Source organism: Equus przewalskii, unplaced genomic scaffold (genome assembly GCF_037783145.1).
Source record: "Equus przewalskii isolate Varuska unplaced genomic scaffold, EquPr2 ChrUn-13, whole genome shotgun sequence".
NCBI lineage: Eukaryota > Metazoa > Chordata > Mammalia > Perissodactyla > Equidae > Equus > Equus przewalskii.
Window position 1 is genome coordinate 5880387 of NW_027228750.1, and position 19569 is coordinate 5899955.

Below are 19569 nucleotides of genomic sequence, written 5' to 3' on the forward strand. Positions count from 1 at the left end.
TGTCCGACTTGGCTACAAATCAGAGGTTCCCACGGCCCCCTCCCCAACTTTGATTAATTTGCTAGAGCAACTCACAGAACTCAGGGAAACACTTATTTTACATTTACTAGTTTATTAAAGGATATGGTAAAGAATACATATGAACAGCCAGATGAAGAGATACATAGGGCGAGGTCTGGGAGGGTCCTGAGTGCAGGAGCTTCTGTCCCCATGGAGTTAAGGTGCAGCACTCTCTAAATGTGGGTGTTTTCGCCAACCTGGAAGCTCTCCAAACCCCATAGTATTGGGATTTTTATGGAGGCTCATCACATAGACATAATTGATCATTACTCCTTTTCAGTTCTTCTCCCTTCTGAAGAGAATGGGGACAGGGCTGAAAATTCCAAGCTTCTAATCATGGCTTATTCTTTTAGTGACCAGCCCTCATCCAGGAGCCCACTCAGAGTCACCTCATTAGAACTAAAAACACTGCTATCACCCAGGAAATTATAAGGGTTTCAGGAGCCCTGTGTCAGGAACCAGGGGCAGAGTCTAATATATATATTTCTTATGATAAATCACAATATCAAAAGAACATTTGGGATTAAAGCTTTAGTTAAGCAGAGAGTAGAGGGAATGATCACAACAGATCATAAAAGAATGGGAGTCAGAATGACATTGTGCCTCAGCAGCAACTTCTAGCTCATCTGGAACCCAGAAGATAATGGAACCTTCAAAGTTGTGAGAGAAAGTCATTTTCAACCGAAAACTTTATGCCTAGCGTAACTATTAACCAAGTGTAAGGGCACTGCATGAAGATATATTCAGACCTTCAAAGTCTCAAAAAAAATGTATCACCCATGTCCCCTCTCTCAGGAAGCATGGGAGGACATGTACTGTATTATGATGAATGAGTAAATCAAAAAAGAGGAATCCGCAGTGTCAGGAGACAGGATAGTCAATACAGAGAGAAGTAAAGGGAATTCTAGGATAATTAAGAGATGTTCCAGGATGACAGTTCGTATCAGGTCTAGAAAACAACTAGACCAGAATGGAGCAGGAAGACAAAAAAACTGGTATAGACATCTTCACGGGTGGGGAAAAAAAGAAACCAGTATTTATTGTGTTTGAGTACATTGGGAGCAGATCTGTAACACTTAGAGGGAGTTTCAAGGTGAGTTAGTAATAGATACAGAGAAAATTAAGTGAATGAAAAAAATGAAGCAATTACAGGTCTAGGACAAAATTTCTAAGAAAGGAGATATAATCATTGTTTACTACTTTACTTAGCTGGGAACAATATTTAAGTAAATGTAACACTCTAAACATCAAACACTGATTTAACTAGAATTATGAAAACATATAGGGGGAAATCTATGGTTTGGGAGACTGTGTGTATGTGTGTTTTGTGGTGTAATAATCATCATCATTAATAGTATGTACTGTGTGTCTTGCATTATTCTAAGGACTACACATGCACACTTAATTGATCCTTATGAGGTAAATGTATTATCATTCCCATTTTACAAGTGAAGGAACTGAGGCACAGAAAGGCTAAATAAGAAAGCTCTCCTAATCTTTAACAGTAAGAAACGAATGGACAGCATCTAAAATTGAAGAAAGCACTCTGCACATCTTATTTAGAAATAACTAGGAAGTAGGAATCAAGGTAAGGAAGGATGAGGCTGTGAAGAGTTGTTTTGTTATTAGCCTTGTAAGTATTACTTTAATAAAGATAAAGATTTAATTTAAAAGTTTCCCCTTCAAAGAAATAAACTATTTTAAATAAAGTTACCTGAGTCATAATATAGATATATATAATCCATATGAAATACATGGACAGATTCATAGATGTAGAGGTATAAGAATATATAGGTATATGGATATCTCAATACCTTTTATTTATACTGGTAGCAAAAACAACCAATCTCATCAACATTTAGCTTTGGAGTCATATAGACTTAAATGTGTATTATATTAATTTCCCTAATTATTCATTCCCCTACCTGTGAGAAGGTTGTTATGGAACCTCCTATTGTTATATGACTTGAAGCGCCTTCCTGTGGGAGGAGAATCCTTTTCCACAGACTTCCCACTTGGTGAGTGGAATGTGAACAGAATGTGGTCTCACCTCCCTTACCCTAGTTCTTTCCCTTCTCTTGCCATTCTTATCCGCCAGTAGTTAGAGTTCTAAGTTGGGGTTTGGAATTCTTGTGCATCTTCATCTTCACACTGATCCCACATTTTCAATTACCAAGACTTCTGGATTCTACCTTCTAGTATTTTTTGGATATGTGTACTTTTCCCAATTCCTGCTTCTAATGACCTGATCTGACCAATTGCACTCATCTGGTCTGTAAACTACTGCCTGCAGGCCAAATCGCTGGAGCACAGCAGGCTCTGTGTTTTGCATATTTATTGTGTACATCTAAGTCAGCTTCAGTGCAACAGCAGCTGAACTGAGTAATTGTCGCAGAGATCAAATAGCCCACAATGCCTAAAATACCATCTGGCCCTGTACAGATAAAATTTGTCTACCCTTGATCTAGATTACTGGAGTAGCTTTTTAAACTTTGTTTTCTTTGCCTCCTGTCTCTGTTCACCACTTATCATCACTGAGGCTGACTTGCTATTTTGTTTCTGTTTTAATACAAGTCTGATTGTTTTTCTCATTTAAAACTGTTCTCTGACTTCCTAGTATCCTTACAATATATTCACACTTCTAGAGTGATTATAATCTTCACAATCTGGTTTTTGCTTACCTCTTCAGTTTCTCTCTCTCATACCTTAACCCCGTTTCACTTCTCTGCTTTAGGCTTTCTTGAACTTTGTTTAGTTTTTGTCATGCTCTCTCTTATTTCTGGGTCTTCCTGTATGCTTTCTTGATTCCTTCTTTTGCTACACCCATGTTCAACATTGCAAATTCTTATACATCCTTCAGGTCTCATGTTAGATATTATTTTCCTTTGGAAATCTTTTTTTGACCTCTTAAATCTGACTTGTACTCTTTACACATGGTCCTATAGTGCTATATAGTAGTGCCCCCTTATCCTGGTGGGATACCTTCTAAGACCCCCCAGTGGATGCCTGAAACCAAGGATAGTACCAAACCCTAAAAATAGTATGTTTTTTCCTATACATACATACTTATGATAAGGTTTAATTTATAAACTAGGCATAGTAAGAGATTAACAACATTAATAATAATAAAACAGAACAATTATAACAATACACTGTAATAAAAGTTACTATAGATCTTAGCAACTTCAGCATATGATTTTTTTTCTTTCTTTATTAAAGTCGAGAACTTTCACATTTTCAATTAAAGAAAGCACTTTATGGCTTCTTTTTGGCATAGTCAAATTGCCAGCATCACTACTCTTGCACTTTGGGGCCATTATTAACTAAAATAAGGATTACTTGAATACAAGCATGCAATACCATGACAGTTGATCTGATAACAGAGAAAGCTACTAAGTGACTAATAGGCAGGTAGCGTACACAGCGTGGATGCATTGGACAAAGTGATGATTCACATCCCAGGCGGAGCAGGACTGTGTGAGATGTCATCACACTACTCAGAACAGTGCCTAATTTAAAACTTATGGATTGTTTATTTCTGGAATTTTCCATTTAATGTTTTCATATTGTGGTTGACCAAGGGTAACTGAAACCTGGGAAAGCAAAACCATGGGTAAGGGGGCACTACTGTACTTGCCTTGTAATTGTTTTGTTCATCATCTGCCCTAAATCATGAGTGACTTCCTTTTTTGCAGACTGTATAGTAGCTTGATTCTTTTAAGGGCAATAAAATGGGAATTTCTGCAAACTGAGAGATGGAGATGTGTAATAGGGTTTCACTTGTCAAGTGGTTCTGAGCTTTGATGGTGTTGCACAAAATAGAGAGGTCTGGGTACAACCTGCTGCTGGGGCTCTGCGGAGAATTTTCAAACCACTACTCTGGTAACTAGTGCAGGGATGTTCTGATTCTCTCCTACAGTCTTTCCCTGGGCTGCTAGGGTAGAGGTTGTGGCCGGTAAGGAAATTCACTCACAGCAACCAGGGTTTAATTCCATTAAACCTTTCAGAGGCAAGCAATCTTGTTTGATCTCAAACAAACCCTCCCCTACATCGTTTAAAAATGTATTTTTTACTGTATTGTGAGAGGCAGGATGTGCAGTGGTTTGGAGTGAGAATGACTGGATTGGAATCTCTGTGCCTTCGTTTCCACATCTGAAAGTGAGGGTAATAAAGGTATCTATCTCACAGGACAGCTGTGAGGACTAAATGAGTTAAGCAAGTTAATATAAGTGTACATAAAGTGCTTAGAATAGTGCTTGGTGCCTGTTTCCTCTTATCATACATACTACAGAATGTGTAGGCTAAAGCAGAAGGATCCTAAAACAGGGGCTGGCCCTGTGGCCGAGTGGTTAAGTTCGCGCACTCCACTGCAGGTGACCCAGTGTTTCGTTGGTTCGAATCCTGGGTGCGGACATGGCACTGCTCATCAAACCACGCTGAGGCAGTGTCCCACATGGCACAACTAGAAGGACCCACAACGAAGAATATACAACTATGTACTGGGGGGCTTTGGGGAGAAAAAGGAAAAAAATACAATGTTTAAAAAAAAAAAAAAAAGGATCCTAAAACAAAAACACGGCATATGATTTTTATTCTTCCTCAGCAAAAACATATACAAAAGTATACAGTGACTTTCTCGTCTTAAGAATAGCAGTCATAAATTTATTAATGACTTCTGTCCCCTTAGGAGAGTAAAAATGATGAGGGAGGTTCAGTGGGCATTGACCTGAGGAACTCTCATACATTTGGCTTTATTGTTTGTCTTCCTTTCTTTTCTGTATACTCGTTGAAGACGGAGCCGTGTTTTGACTTAATTATCACGGTATTCCTAGCTCAACTAGAGTATCCGGCACATAGAAGACACACATTGAATATTTGTTGACCAAGTGAATGAATAAATGTGTTTCATTTATTGCTAAAGGAGGTTTTTATAGTTTGGTAGTTACCTCTAGTTAATGCTAATTCTAATTCTATAACATTATAGGTGAGAAGTCTAGAAAGTAAAGAAAGTAGAGAAATTGTTTTGGCTCTGAAGTTAAGACACTTTAAGCTGCTGCTGCTGCTTCTTGTTTTTTTAATTTGAGGAAGATGAGCCCTAAGCTAACATTCACTGCCAATTCTCCTGTTTTTGCTGAGGAAGATTGGCCCTGAGCTGCTATCTGTGCCCATCTTCCTCTACTTTATATGTGGGATGCCAGCCACATATAAAGCATGTCACATGTAAGCATGGCTTGATAAGCAGGGTATACATCTGCACCTGGGATCCAAACTGGCAAACCCCAGGCTGCGGAAGTGGAACATGCAAACTTAACTGCTGTGCCACTGGGCCAGCCCCACTTTAAGCTTCTTTAGTTGGAATAGTACTGATGCAAGTGTTCACAAGACCTGTATGTCTGTTAGAATACAATTCAATGATATTTTTACTGTTTAAATTTTAGTTTCTGATTTTGAATATAGCACAAGTTAATTGTTATTCCCATGAATATTATGCATATTTCAAAAATTAGTGTAGATGTTTCTTCAAAGTGTTATTGTTTCCCTGAAATGTCTAATTTTCAAAATTTGATTTCTTTCTAGATTTAATTTTTTTACATCTATGGTTTTAGAATGTTTTTCTGTAAAATTTCCAGGTTGTAGTTGAATTGGATAGGAACATAGGATTCACTTAAGAGGAATTGTTTGGCTGCATGTATTTAGTTAAATAGAGCTACACATCAATACTGGCCCAATGTCTAAAATAGGGAAATAGCAAATTACTGTAACCTTTAATTTTAATATTAATTGTTAAATATCTAATTTTAAAAACTGGATCAGAAATTAGCATGTATAAGTGTTGATTGAGCATGAAATTCAAATTCATCTTTTACAACAGTTTCATTTATTAATAGTAATGGAACAAAACTGTTAGGTAAACCAGGAGTTTGAAACACAAAAGATAATTCAAAAATTTACTTTCAATTCATAATATACAGCAAGGTTACTATGACTTTCAAATCCTGAGTGTTTCCTGTAAAAACATGTTAATAAAATTGAGTAAATGCCACCCCTTTGGAGCAATAATGATTAAGAAGCATTAGAAACTTGGAGATGTAACAAGTACTCTGTAAAAGTCTATACATTTGTCTTTTAAGAGAGATGAATATAGTGACTAATAACATCAAAAATTGAGCTCCTTTAATTTGAAATGGTAGAAGACAGAGGCCCTGAAAAGATTGTTCATCCTCTGAAAAAAAGTTCATGACTAGATTTCTGGTTAAATGCGGCAGATTGGCCACACACATTTGTAATCTCCCTTCTGAGTCACCACTAAAATTACATTAAGGGAATACATAAAGGGAGTGTATAAAATGGATACATTCACAAAGTCAAGAAATAAGATTGAGATCTCAGCAGATGAGAAAGCAACACTTTTGGAAAATGAAAAATGAATGGAGGGATGTTAGGAGAGCAGAGGAGAATGCCACGGAGAAGTAAGCCAGGCCTTCCGGGGTCCCCAGAGAGGCTTAGGACTTGAACATACCAAGTTCTCTGTGAGGCAGAGGTGAGCTGTGGGGCTAAAAATAGGAGATTGAGTGAACTTTGTATACAGAGAGGTTGGACCTCCTGATCCTCTCTTCAACCTCTTAAAGACAGGCAACAATGTCCTTAGGCAGGAGACTGGTATATTTCTTCTGAGAAGATTCACTCAAGAGGGGCTCAGGGGACAGCGAAGGGCAGGCAAGAGTCATGATACTGAAGACAGAATTGTGAGCTCCTTGGCCTAATCTCAAAACTTCCACCACAGAAATCTTCAGCCTCTCTAACTTACAACCAATCAGAATACTGGAGGATTCTTTTGAAGAGCCTTGAATAACCCCAGAAAAAACTTATCTAGATATTGACATTTGGTGATTCTCTCAAGCTTTATGCTTGGTTACCCTACAGTGAAGCCTCAAATCTATAAGCTACACTCACATACACAGAGCTTCCAATAAGTTTTTAAAAATTTTTATTTAAGTAAAACATATTCATTAAATATGAATATACTTATACACACACACACAACCGAATTATTAGTGTACAACATGAGGAATTTTCACAAACTGAACATAACCGTGTAACAAGCACTCAGATCAAGAAATGGAGGTGCAACTGTAAGAGGAGGTGGGGAAGCCCAGCCCAGATGAATGCTTGCAGAGTTGTGGCCCAGCCTGTGGGAGTGCCCACTGTACTGCAGCAGCCCTGCCCATGGGAACACTCCCCACTGAATGATGTGGCTCAGCCCCCACAAAGGAGACCCCACCAAGTGCAGCAACTCATCTGAGCCACCTGTGAGCTCAGAGCCGGCCCACATGGAAAAGAAAGTGCCCCTCCCCTCCCACCTAGTGCACCAGCTTGGTCAGTCCTCTGCCAAGTGCAGTAGTCCTACCAGAACAATCCACCAGTGGAGCACAGATACCCCACCTGTGCATGCATGCATGCATGACCTGCCAAGAGGCTATGGCCAGTGCACAAACATGGAGAAACTCTACCAGCACAACTTCCAGCAGGTGGGATGGGATCAGAAAACGCAGCTCCTGCCCCACCTTGTACCTCCAGTGGGGACAGGTGGAATCTGTGACCTGATACTACCACAAATGTGCTGGAAAAGGATCACTTCATCAAACACCATGAAGAACTACATTAACACTTCAGAGCAGAAGGAAAATGACAAGTCTCCAGAAACGAATCCTGAACTCACAGAAATTTACAGTCTAAATGACAGAGAATTCAAAATAGTTGTCATAAAGAAACTCAACAAGTTACAAGAAAACTCAGTAAGACAGTTCAGTGAGCTCAGGAATAAAATTAATGAGCAGAAGGAATACTTCACCAAAGAGATTGAAGCTCTAAAAAAAAAAAAAGCCAAGCAAAAAGTTTGGATATGAAGAACACAGTTAATGAGATAAAAAATAATCTAGAATCCATGAAAAATAGAGCTGATGTTATGGAGAACAGAATTACTGATTTAGAGGATAAAAATGCTTCAGGTGGAGGAGGAGAGAGAACTAAGATTTTAAAAACATGAAGTAATTCTTTGAGAACTATCCGACTCAATTAGGAAAAGCAACATAAGGATTATAGGTGTTCCAGAGGGAGAAGAGAGGGAGAAAGGAGCAGTGAGCTTGTTCAAAGAAATGATAGCTGAGAACTTCCCAAACTTGGGTAAGAAACTGGACTTACAAGTACATTAAGCCAATAGAACTGCTAATTATATCAATGCAAAAAGACCTTCTCCAAGTCATATAATATTAAAACTGGCAAAAGTCAACGACAATGAAAAAATACTAAGGGCAGCAAGGCAGAAGAAAATAACCTACAAAGGAACCCCTATCAGACTGTCAGCGAATTTCTCAATAGAAACCTTACAGGCTAGGTGAGAATAGAGTGATATATTCAAAATACTGAAAGACAAAACCTTTCAGCCAAGAATACTCTCTCCAGCAAAACTATCCTTCAGATACACTGGAGAAAGATAAGCAAAAGCTGAAGGAGTTCATCACCACTAGGTCTGCCTTACAAGAAACGTTGAAAGGAGCCCTCCCATCTGAAACTAAAAAGCAAAGGTTTACAAAACCTCGAGCAAGGAAATAGACACATAGAATCAGAAAATTACAGCTCTATATCAGAATAGATAAATAAACACTTAACCATAACATAAAAGACAAAGGGAAAGAAAGCATCAAAAATAACTATAAACACTTCAATTTACACACAAACTCACAACACAGAAGAGGACAATTTGTGACAAAAATAACTCAGAAGGAGAAGAGGAAAGGGATGGAACCTTCTTAGGCTAATGAAAATAAGAGGCTATCAGAAAATGGACTATCTCATCTATGATTTTTTTTTTCTTTTGAGGAAGATTAACCCTGAGCTAACATCCACCACCAATCCTCCTCTTTTTGCTGAGAAAGATTTGCCCTGAGCTAACATCCGTGTCCATTTTCCTCCACTTTATATGTGGGAGCCTGCCACAGCATGGCTTGCTAAGTGGTGTGTAGGTCTGCACCCGGGATCTGAACTGGCGAACTCTGGGTCGCTGAAACAGAACATGCAAAGTTAACTGCTGTGCCACTGGGCCAGCACCTATGAGATCTTTTATACAAACCTCATGGTAACCACCAAACAAAAATTCAGACGAGAGCCACAAATCATAAATAAAGAGAAAACTGAGAAAACCACCAAACTGAAATGGCAATCGGAAATACAAGGGGAAAGAAACAAAGGAAATATAGAACAACCAGAAAGCAAGAGATAAAATAGCAGTATTAAGCCTTCATATATCAATAATCACTCTAAATGTAAATAGATTGAATTCTCCACTCAAAAGACACAGAGTGTCTGGATGGATTAAAAAACAAGACCCAGCAATATGTTCCCTCCAAGAAACACATCTCGGTTATAAAGATGAACATAGGCTCAGAGTGAAAGGATGGAAGATGATAAGCAAATGGCAAGCAAAAGAAAACAAGTGTTGCCATACTTATATCAGACAAAGCAGACTTCAAGATAAAAAAGACAATGAGAGACAAAGAAGGGCAGTATGTAACGATGAAAAGGACATTCCACCAAGAAGACATAACATTTATGAATATACATGAGCCTAACACAGGAGCACCAAAGTGTATAAAACAACTATTAACAGACCTAAAGGGAAAAATTGACAGCAACACAATAATAGTAGGGGACCTCAACACCCCACTTGCATCAATGGATAGGTCATCCAGACAGAAAGTTAACAAGGAAACAGTGGCTTTAAATGAAATACTAGACCAGATGGACTTAAGAGATATATATGGAACATTCCATCTAAAAACAGCAGAAAACACATTCTTCTCAAGTCCATATGGAACATTCTCAAAGGTAGACCATATGTTAGGAGACAAGGCAAGCCTCAATAAATTTAAGAAGATTGAAATCATATCAAGCATCTTTTCTGACCACAATGCCATGAAACTGGAAATCAATATCAAGAAAAAGGCTGGGAAAGTCACAGATATGTGGAGACTAAACAACATGCCACTGAACAATCACTGGATTGATGAAGAAATCAAAGGAGAAATAAAAAAATCTGGAGACAATTGAAAATGAAAACCCAACATGCCAACTCATGGGATGCAGCAAAAGCAGTTCTAAGAGCAAAATTTATAGCAACATAGGTCTACCTCAACAAAGAAGAAAAATCTCAAATAGGTAATCTTAAACTGCACCTAACAGAACTAGACAAAGAAGAACAAACAAAGCCCAAAGTCAGCAGAGGAGGGAAATAATCAAAATTAGAGCAGAAATAAATGAAATAGAGACTAAAAAAACAGTAGAAAGGATCAGTGAAACTAAGAGCTGATTCTTTGAGAAGATAAACAAAATTTGCAAGCTCTTCACCAGACTCACTAAGAAAAAAAGAGAGAAGTCTCAAATAAATAAAATTAGAAATGAAAGAGGAGAAATTACAGTGGATACCACAGACATACAAAGGATTACAAGAGAATACTATGAAAAACTGTATGCCAGCAAATTAGATAAAATCTAGAAGAAATGGATAAATTCTTCAACTCATACAACCTCCTAAGACTGAATCAAGAAGAAATAGAGAATCTGAATAGACCAATCACAAGTAAAGAGATTGAAACAGTAATCAAAAACCTCCCAAAAATAAAACTCCAGGACCAGATGGCTTCTCTGGAGAATACTACCAAACGCTCAAAGAAGATTTAATTCCTAGCCTTCTTGAACTATTTTAAGAAACTGAAGAAATGGAACACTTCCTAACTCATTCTATGAGGCCAAAATCACCCTGATCTCAAGGCCAGATAAGGACAACACAATGAAGGAAAATTACAGGCCAATATTGCTGATGAACATGGATGTAAAAATTCTCAACAAAATATTGGCAAACTGAATACAACAATACACTAAAAGGATCATACACCGTGATCAAGTGGGATTTGTACTAGGGATGCAAGGATGGTTCAACATCTGCAAATCAATCAATGTGGTACACCACATTAACAAAATAGGAATAAAAATCACATGATCAATGATCATCTCAATAGATGCAGAGAAAGCATTTGACAAAACCCAATATCCATTTATGATAAAAACTCTCAATAAAATGAGTATAAAAGTAAAGTACCTCAACATAATAAAGGCCATATGTGACATATCCGCAGCCAACATCATACTTAATGGTGAAAAACTGAAAGCCATCCCTCTGAGAACAGGAACAAGAACTCTCTTGCCTCTCCTTTTCAACATAGTACTGGAGGTTTTGGCCAGAGCAATTAGGAAAGATAAAGAAGTAAAAGGTATCCAAATTGGAAAGGAAGAAGTAAAACTCTCGCTGTTTGCAGATGACATGATTCTATATATAGAAAACTCTAAAGAATCCACCAGAAAGCTATTAGAAATAATAACCAACTACAGCAAGGTTGCAGGGTATAAAATCAACATACAAAAATCAGTGGCATTTCTTTAACTAATAACGAACTAGCAGAAAGAGAACTCAAGAATACAATCCTATTTACAGTTGCAACAGAAGGAATAAAATACCTAGGAATAAACTTAACCAAGGAGGTGAAAGACCTATACAGTGTAAACTATCAGACATTATTGAAAGAAATTGAAGAAAACAAAAAGGGATGGAAAGATGTTCCATGCACATGGATTGGAAGAATTAACATAGTTAAAATGTCCATACTACCTAAAGCAATCTACAGATTCAATGCAATTCCAATCAGAATCCCAATGACATTCTTCACAGAAATAGAACAAAGAATCCTAAAATGTATATGGAACAACAAAAGACCCCAAATAGCCAAAGCAATCCTGAGAAAAAAGAACAAAACTGGAGGCATCACAATCCCTGACTTCAAAATATACTACAAGGCTATACTAATCAAAACAGCATGGTACTGGCACAAAAACAGACACACAAATCAATGGAACAGAATTGAAAGCCCAGAAATAAAACCATACGTCTATGGCCAGTTAATCTTTGACAAAGGAGCCAAAAACATAAAATGGAGAAAGGAAAGTCTCTTCAATAAATGTGTGTGGAAAACTGGGCAGCCACATGTAAAAGAATGAAAGTAGATCATTATCTTATACTGTACACAAAAAATTAACTCAAAATGGATTCAAGACTTGAATGTAAGACCTGAAACCACAAAACTCAAAGAAGAGATATAGGCAGCACACTCTTTGACATTGGTCTTGGCAGCATCTTTTCAAATATCATGTCTACTTGGGCAAGGGAAACAAAAGAAAAAATAAACAAATGGGACTACATCAGACTAAAAAGCTTCTGCAAGGCAAAGGAAACCGTGAACAAAACAAAAAGACAACACACCAACTGGGAGAAGATATTTGCAAATCATAAATCCGACAAGGGGTTAATTTCCAAAATATATAAAGAACTCCTACAGCTCAACCACAAAAAGACAACCTGATCAATAAATGGGCAGAGAGTATGAACAGACATGTTTCCAAAGAAGGTATACAGATGGCCAATAGGCATATGAAAAGATGTTCAATGCCACTAATTATTAGGGAAATGAAAATCAAAACTACAATGAGCTACCACCTTAGGTCCATCAGAATGGCTATAATTAACAAGACAAGAAATGAAAAGTGTGGAGAGGATGTAGAGAAAAGGAAACCCTCATACACTGCCAGTGGGAATGCAAGCTGGTGCCACCACTGTGGAAAACAGTATGGAGATTTCTCAAAAAATTAAAAATAGAAATACAATATGATCCAGCTGTTCCACTACTGGGTATTTGTCCAAAGAACATGAAATCAATGATACAAAGAGATCTATCCACCCCTATGCTCATTGCAGCATTATTAACAGTAGCCAAGATGTGAAAGCAACCCAAGTGCCCACCAACTGATGAATGGATAAAGAAAATGTGGTGTATATATATATATATATACAACAAAATACTACTCAGGCATAAAAAAACACAAAATCATCCCATTTGCAACAACATGGATAGATCTTGAGGGTATTATGTTAAGCAAAATAAGCCAGACAGAGAAAGACAAACACTATATGATTTCACTCATATGTGGAAGATAAACAAACACATGGATAAATAGAACAATTAGTGATTACCAGAGGGGAAGGGGGTGGGGATGGGCAAAAGGGGTAAAGGGGCACATATGTATTGTGACAGATGAAAACTAGTCTGTTGGTGGTGAGCATGATGCAATCTATACAGAAACTGATATATAATAATGTACACCTGAAATCACATGTTATAAACCAATATGACCTCAATAAAATAAAAAAATTTTAAAAGTTTTAAAAATTAAAAAAAAAAAAGAAATGGAACATTAGCAGTACCATAGAAGCTCTTCTCACATGGTCTTCCAGTCACTGCCACCAACAAAGGTAACCAGTATTCTGACTACTAGCATCATAGATTAATTTTGACCTTTTTTGAACTTTATATAAACTAAATTATATGCTTTGAGTCAAATTGCTTTTGTTCAACATTATGTTTGTGAGATTCATTCATGTTGTTACATAATTATAGTTTATTCACTACAATACCACAATTATTTATCCATTCTACTATTGATGAGCAATTTCCACTTGTTGCTGGATAGTTTCCAATTTGGGGCTCTTAAAAATAATACTTCTATGAACATTTTGTGCACCTTATTGGTGAAATATGTATACATTTCTCTTGGGTATATACCTAGAAGTAGACAGCTGGGTGCATCAAGTTTTTAGCTCCTCATCCTAATATATACATGGATAGCCAATGATTACTAGTTAGTTGAATAAATCCTCTAATGTGAAAGAGAGTAGAAAGAAATGAACTGAAAGAATTAGAATGAATAACAGAAGAATTAGAGGAAATTTCTAGAGAGCAGAACAAAAAGATGAAAGAGGTAGAAAATAGAGAAAAGTTAAATGCCTTACAGGGGAAGAAATATAAAAATAAATTATAAAAAAACTTCCCTAATACTGAAAAACAAATTTCCATATAGAAGGGATTCTCAGCACAATAAATGATAAAAGACTTATATCAAGGCAGATCATTATGAAATTTCTGAATACCATGAATAAAGTGAGGATTCAGAGGAAAGAAACAATTCATGTTCAAAGCACCAGGAATAAGAACGGCAATGGAGTTTGCAGCAGCAACACTGGAAGCTAGAAGACAATGGAACAATGTCTTAATTCCTGAGGGAAAATGACTAACTGTTTAGAATTCTACACCTAGTGTGACTTTTAGTCAGATATGAGGGTAGAATGAATTCATTTTCAGACATGCGAGGATTCAAAAAATTATCTTCTGTGACCCCTTTCTCAGAAAGCTACTGAAGGCGGTGCTCTTAAGAAGACATGGGCTATAAGAAATTGGGATTAACCACAGAGAGTTGAAGGGAATTGTCAGGATGATAGTGAAGAGAAGTCCTGGGATTACAGCTGTGCAGCTGGCCCAGAGAGCAAGTCGTGCAAATGAAGCAGGAAGACAGAGGGTTCTGGGGAGGATGTTTCCGGGAATTTTTTTTAGATAAAAAAGACTGATTAATTTTCTGGCATTTGAGTATTTGGAAAATGAAAAATATTTTGACTGATCTCATAGAGTAAATGGAAGAATATAAAATATAGGTTACAGAGAACAATATTTCATAAGTGATCATATTGTAAGTATAGATTATTGATACATCAAAAATTAATATAACTATATTGTAAGGATATATGTTTTTGGGGTGCAAGTTAAGATATGGAGTTTAGTGGTGTAAGAGAAGTAAATTCTCATATACTATATTAGGAGTTAGTAGATGGTTTCTAAGCCAGTCCTGGTGGTCTAGTGGTTAAGATTCGCCATGGCCTGGGTTCCTTTCCTGGTCAGGGAACCACACCATCCATTTGCTGGTTGTCATACTGTGGCGGCTGCAGGTTGCTGTGATGCTAAAAGCCATACCACCGGTATTTCAAATACCAGCAGGGTCACCTATGGTGGACAGGTTTCAGTGGAGCTTCCAGACTAAATAAGACTAGGAAAAAGGATTTGGCCCCCAACTTCTGAAAAAATTGGCCATGAACAAAAACCCTAGAATAGCAGTGGAGGATTGTCTGATACAGCGCCGTAAGGTGAGAGGATGGCTAGAAGACCAGGTCAGGTCTGCTGTACAGAGTCGCTCGGAGTCAGAGTCGACTGACGGCACTAACAACAATGATGATTTCTAAAATTAATAAATTAAAAAACAGCAGTATAAACATTATTTAGAAGTATGGAAGTAAATACCAAGAGAAACAGTTTAAAAAAGATGAAGCTTATTTGTTTTTAATGAATGAAATTAGGAGAAGAGGAGCTGTGGGTCAGGGGACCACTATTTTTCACTTACTGATCTTTTGGTTCTGTTGGATTATTTTTAAAAGTGATAAAAGTGTACACATGCATTACTTAATAAAGCTAAAAACCAAAACTAAATAAATATTAATAAGTTCCTTTAAGGAGCATTAGGATTTAAGTGTCCCCAGTAAAAGGGAGTCAGATATAGAGAAAAAGAAACCTAAGTTTACTTTTTGTATTTAAAAGGACTTTTAAAAAAATAAATTTGTTTATTTATTTTGTTGTTGTTGTTTTATCCCAGGGCTTCAAAAACAAACCAAAAAAGATGGGTCACATAAAGCCAGACTTGATTGATGTTGACTTAATCAGAGGTAAGTTCTAACTTGGTTTATTTGTTATATATATTATTACATCATTTCATAGTGGTACTAAAGATTCTTTTTAGATATCTTCCCTATGTGATGGTATGCTTTAATTTCCAAAAGTAATATTCTTCACTCATCATTCATGCTTTAGCATTTTTTTCCCTTTGCTTTAGTACTATGTGGCAATATAAATTACATGGTTTCCGTAAGAGGAATGAACTTGGAGACTTACTGTTGTCTAATTAAGAACAATATATTGTATCATATTCAAGTAAGCCTGACTTATTTTGAGCTCCTGTCCTAGTGATTGAGGCAAGAAGTTATTATATTTAACGAGCATCTAAGAGGATTCTTTTGAACCGAACAGGTTATGTGCTGATTTTTGCTCTCACCACTTTTAATATAGTATTGCAAGCGGGCATTAGCATAGTGTATATAAATGTTTGATGTTTTATTTTATTGTGTGTTTAAAGGCTCAACATTTGCCAAAGCCAAACCTGAAATTCCGTGGACATCTCTGACTCGGAAGGGGCTTGTTCGAGTTGTATTTTTTCCCTTGTTCAGCAGTTGGTGGATTCAGGTTACCTCCTTAAGAATCTTTGTTTGGCTGCTACTGCTTTACCTCATGCAAGGTAATTGGAGGAATTGGAATGAATTATGCCAGTTTCTTTTTGAAGCTTTTGTTATTAGGTAAGGCAGGCCTTACTGTTCTTACATTTATCTTTTCACCTGATGGTTTAAAGTACAAAGAAATGAAGGGACATATGCCATTTGGAGATCATCTTAAATTTGTTTGCTCAGAGAGAGCAAACACGATTGTATACTCTCCTCTCTTGAATTTCTTTCCACCTGTCTCGCTGGCCAAGCCTTTTCAATCTTTCCTTCTGTCTGACCTTTGAATATTGAATTACGTCAAGGTTGGATCTTGGATTCTCTTCTCTAGGTACTCTTGTCAAGCCCCATTGCTTTAAATATATTGATACACTAGTGATTCTCAGATTTATATGTTCAGAGCAGCTCTCTGCTGAACTTCTGACTTGTAAATCTAACTGCCTGCTTGACATTTCCATATGGAGATTTAATAGGTATCTTGAACTCAATTATGAGTTATCTTAATTATAGGTAATTATAAAGAATTATAGGTATCTTGAACCCAAAATGAGACTCCTGATTTTTTTTTTCCAGACTTTTTTTAGGTACAAACTTAGTCCTCTTTAGGTCTTCCCTCCTTTCATTAAATGAAACCATCAACCACCCAGTTTTCAAGTGAAAAATTGTCTTCCTATTCTACTCTACCATCACCTCTCACATACAGTCTGTCACCAAGTTTGTAAGTTCATCTTTCCAAATATGTCTTGACTCTTTCTTTATCTCAGTCTGTACTGCCACCATCCTAGTCCACAGCACCAGCATCTCTTGGCCTAGACCCCTGAAATCACATCTACTCTGAGCCTTCTTTCTACCGACCATTCTTTTCACAACAATTAGAGAAATCTTTAAAAATGGAAACCATATCATGTCATTTTCCTGCTTAAAACCCTTTAGTGACTTCTCATTACCCTTAGAATAAAAATCCAAACTCCTTACCATGGCCTAAAATGCCCTATCTAATCTGTTCCCTGCTAACCTCTCAGATGTCATGTCTTACCACTCGCCACCTTGCTCACTCTAGGCATAATGGCCTTTTTTCTATTCCTCACACAGAGCTTTTCTTTCTGTTTGAAACAGTCTTAAGACTTTTCACATGGCTGTCTTTTTTCTCATCTTTAAGATCTGAGCTAAGGTGTAACTTTCATAGAGAGGCCGTCCCTATTTTTACTTACCATTCCCCAGTCACTATCACAGGAATTTATTTTAATTTCTGTATTAATCATCACTACCTGATGTTGTTTTTCTCTTCTCACTATGTGTAGAGACCCAGTATATTCTCTTTATCACTATATCTCCATTGCCTACTAGGAATATTTTGTGCAAGTCAGCACTGTATACCACGGTTATACCTGTGCAAAAGGACATGAATTAGAACAAGGAGTAGATGAAGGTTGGGTTAGGGGAAAGGATTTGGGGTGATTTTTGTCTTCTTTTGTCAGTGTCAGTTTTTTTGAGTTGTTTACATTATAGAGTGAAAGATATATGTATGAATTTACAGATCGAAAACTTTAATTTTTTAAGGTTAGGACAGTGCCATCTGATAGAATTTTGTGATGATGCAAATGTTCTATGTCTGCACTGCCCAGTACAGTAACTGTTAGCCACATGTGACTGTTGAGTATTCAGAATGTGATCAGTGTGAATAAGCAACTGAATTTTAACTTTTATTTAATTATAATTGTCTTCATAACTGTTATTTTAAAGGCTGTATAATATTCCATCATATGGACACAACATCATTTAAAACTATCATTTTAATGTCTGTATGAGTCTATGATATGGATTTACCATAAACACCTTTTTATAGCTGCTTAATATTCTGTTATACAAAAGTACCATAATTTACATAACTGTTTCCATATTATGAGCATTTAGGTTGTTTCTGGGTTTTTTTCCTATTAATAATGCCATCATGAACAAAAGTTTTCATATTTTATATTATTTCTTTAAAATTTCTTTTCTTTATTATTTATTTAGACTTTAGAATTATTTTTGCGTGATCAAAACCAAAAAAAAAAAGTTTGGAATTTGGGCAAGAATCCTCCCCCCATATGGATATAGATATACATATATTTGAGGGGAATATATTTGGGGAGAAAATTGATATATCTCTCCTTTTAATCAAATCTTCTGTCACATCTCTCAGTAAAGCTTTGTAGAATTTTTTTTCTTACAAGGTCTGCTTAGATCTTGTTAAATTTAAACTCAAATTTGTTTTATTGTGGTAAAATATAAATAGGATAAAATTTATCATCTTAACTATTTTTAAGTTTACGGTTCCGTGGCATTAAGTACATTCACATTGTTATGCAACCGTCACCACTATCCACTTCCAGAACTTTTTTCATCTTTCCAAATTGAAACCTGTACCCATAAAACAATAACTCCCCAGTTCCTCCCACCTCCAGGCTCTGGCAGCCACCATTCTACTTTCTGTCTCTACATTTGACTACTCTAAGTACCTCATATAAGTGGAATCACACAGTACTTATCCTTTTGTGGCTGGCTTATTTCGCTTAGTGTAATGTCTTCAAGGTTCATCCATTTGTAGTATGTGTCAGAATTTCCTTCCTTTTTAAGAGTGAGTAATAACCCGTTGTATGTATATATACCATTTTGTTTATATATTCATCTATCTTTGGACACTTGAGAGCTTCCCAAATATTAAAGTAGAATATTTTATGTTTTTATGTGTGTTGCTGCTGCAGATATGAGGCACTTTTTGTTTTTCTTTTTAATAAGTTTTAACTGGTTATTGCTGTTACATTTGAAAGCTATTAGCTTATATTTAAAATTGTTATAGCCAGCCACTTTATTAAACTCTCTCATTAATTCTAATAGCTTTTCAGTGCTTCTTTCAGATTTTTCTAGTTATACGATCATATTATTGGCAAATAATGAAAATTTGGTCTCCTCTTTTTTCATACATTTCATTAAGTTTTGTTGAAATAGTCAACATTTTCAGAGCAGTGAGTAATAACAGTAAAAGTGGTCTTCTTTGTTTTCCTCCTGATTCAGAATGTTTCCATTAATATGACATGTGTTGGTTTTACTTATATGTTCTTTAGTATGTTAAGGAAACAGTTTATATTCCTAGTACTTTAGAAAAGATTGACATTTAAGATTAATTACAAATCAGGAACAAATGTTGATTT

At 36.4% G+C, this 19569-nt stretch overlaps 1 protein-coding gene across 1 annotated transcript in view; it reads left to right on the forward strand.

Annotated features, from left to right (window-relative positions):
- PHTF1 (putative homeodomain transcription factor 1) overlaps nt 1-19569 on the forward strand; it is a 47374-nt gene that overhangs the window by 9078 nt on the left and 18727 nt on the right. Inside the window, exons 4-5 of the mRNA XM_008533506.2 lie at nt 15700-15769; nt 16237-16395. Coding sequence (XP_008531728.1) covers nt 15700-15769; nt 16237-16395 — 229 coding nt within the window. The remainder of the gene's footprint in view (nt 1-15699; nt 15770-16236; nt 16396-19569) is intronic.